This window comes from Pediculus humanus, genomic scaffold, assembly GCF_000006295.1.
Source record: "Pediculus humanus corporis 1103172108277 genomic scaffold, whole genome shotgun sequence".
In the NCBI taxonomy this organism is placed as follows: Eukaryota; Metazoa; Arthropoda; class Insecta; order Psocodea; family Pediculidae; genus Pediculus; species Pediculus humanus.
Genome location: NW_002987846.1, coordinates 274,222 through 275,339, shown reverse-complemented (window position 1 = coordinate 275,339; position 1,118 = coordinate 274,222). Strand labels below are relative to the sequence as shown.

Below are 1,118 nucleotides of genomic sequence, written 5' to 3'. Positions count from 1 at the left end.
TTTATAACTTTGATTTGCATTTTTAATATCATCGTAAGAAAAAAATTGAGTCCACCAATTCAACGGGTATCGAGTTTTATTGTATTTTTTTTTTTTTTTTTTTTTCGAATCCGTAAATTCATCATAATCTAAATCATAATCGTCATCATCGTCAAAATCATTATTTTTCGGTGTTCCTTGAATTTTAAACTCAATAAACCTATCTTCGTGAAGTTTAAAGGCATACGGATGAGTCCATATTCTTTGTAAAGATTGATAGTCTGCAAATAATGCAGTTGCTGTATTTTTCCAAGATGGATCTCCTTTTGCTGAATAATTACTCATGTAATACTCATACATATCGATTTGATGATTCGTCAATGGCGTAAAAATAACGTATTCTCTTTTTTGTGGTAAATATTGTTTTAAAACTGACAAATCAAATCTTTGAACGCATCCCGATAGTTTTTTATGAAGAATATGAGATCTTTCTTTCATTAATTGAACATCGTGTTTTAAAGAATTTTCATATTGACCGTTAGATATTGGATTAACAAACATGTTTAAAAATTCTTTTCTCGTTCCCAATAAATTTGGTTTAACAAATTGAATCATACAATGATCTGAAATTTATTAAAATTTTTAAAATTCTGTTAATTTTTTTTTTTTAAATACATAAATAATTTATAAAGTGCAAAACTTTTGTCATACATTCTTTTAAATTGTTTTGCAAAGGAGTTCCTGTTAATACTATTCGTCTTGATGTTTTAATTTGACATATGGTCTTAGATAATTTTGTTTCTTCATTTTTTAAAACATGTCCTTCATCGCAAACTATTAAATCAGGTCCTGTGAAATGGTAAAAAAAAAAAAAAGTGTGATTTTTTTTAATATTATAAAAAAATAATAAAGAATTAATAATGTACCTGGATCGCATAAATATTCCATAAACTTTTTTTTGTACTGTGATTTTACATTTGAATTTTTACTTTCTAAAAGCAATCGAAAGAGTTCATAATTTAATATGCAAACACCTCCACAATTTTGCCATGTTGAAAGTTCATCAAGTCTGTCTTTGTGGTCATCGAATCTTTAAAAAAATAAAAAAAAAAAAATTAATTTTTAATTATTTGTAAAAA

At 25.1% G+C, this 1,118-nt stretch overlaps 1 protein-coding gene across 1 annotated transcript in view; it reads right to left on the bottom strand.

Annotated features, from left to right (window-relative positions):
- Positions 1 to 1,118, bottom strand: part of Phum_PHUM506220 (uncharacterized protein) — a gene marked incomplete at both ends in the record, with an annotated part of 3,238 nt that overhangs the window by 1,303 nt on the left and 817 nt on the right. Inside the window, 3 exons of the mRNA XM_002430920.1 lie at positions 1 to 602; positions 691 to 828; positions 906 to 942. The exon at positions 1 to 602 is cut by the window's left edge and continues 5 nt beyond it. Coding sequence (XP_002430965.1) covers positions 1 to 602; positions 691 to 828; positions 906 to 942 — 777 coding nt within the window. The remainder of the gene's footprint in view (positions 603 to 690; positions 829 to 905; positions 943 to 1,118) is intronic.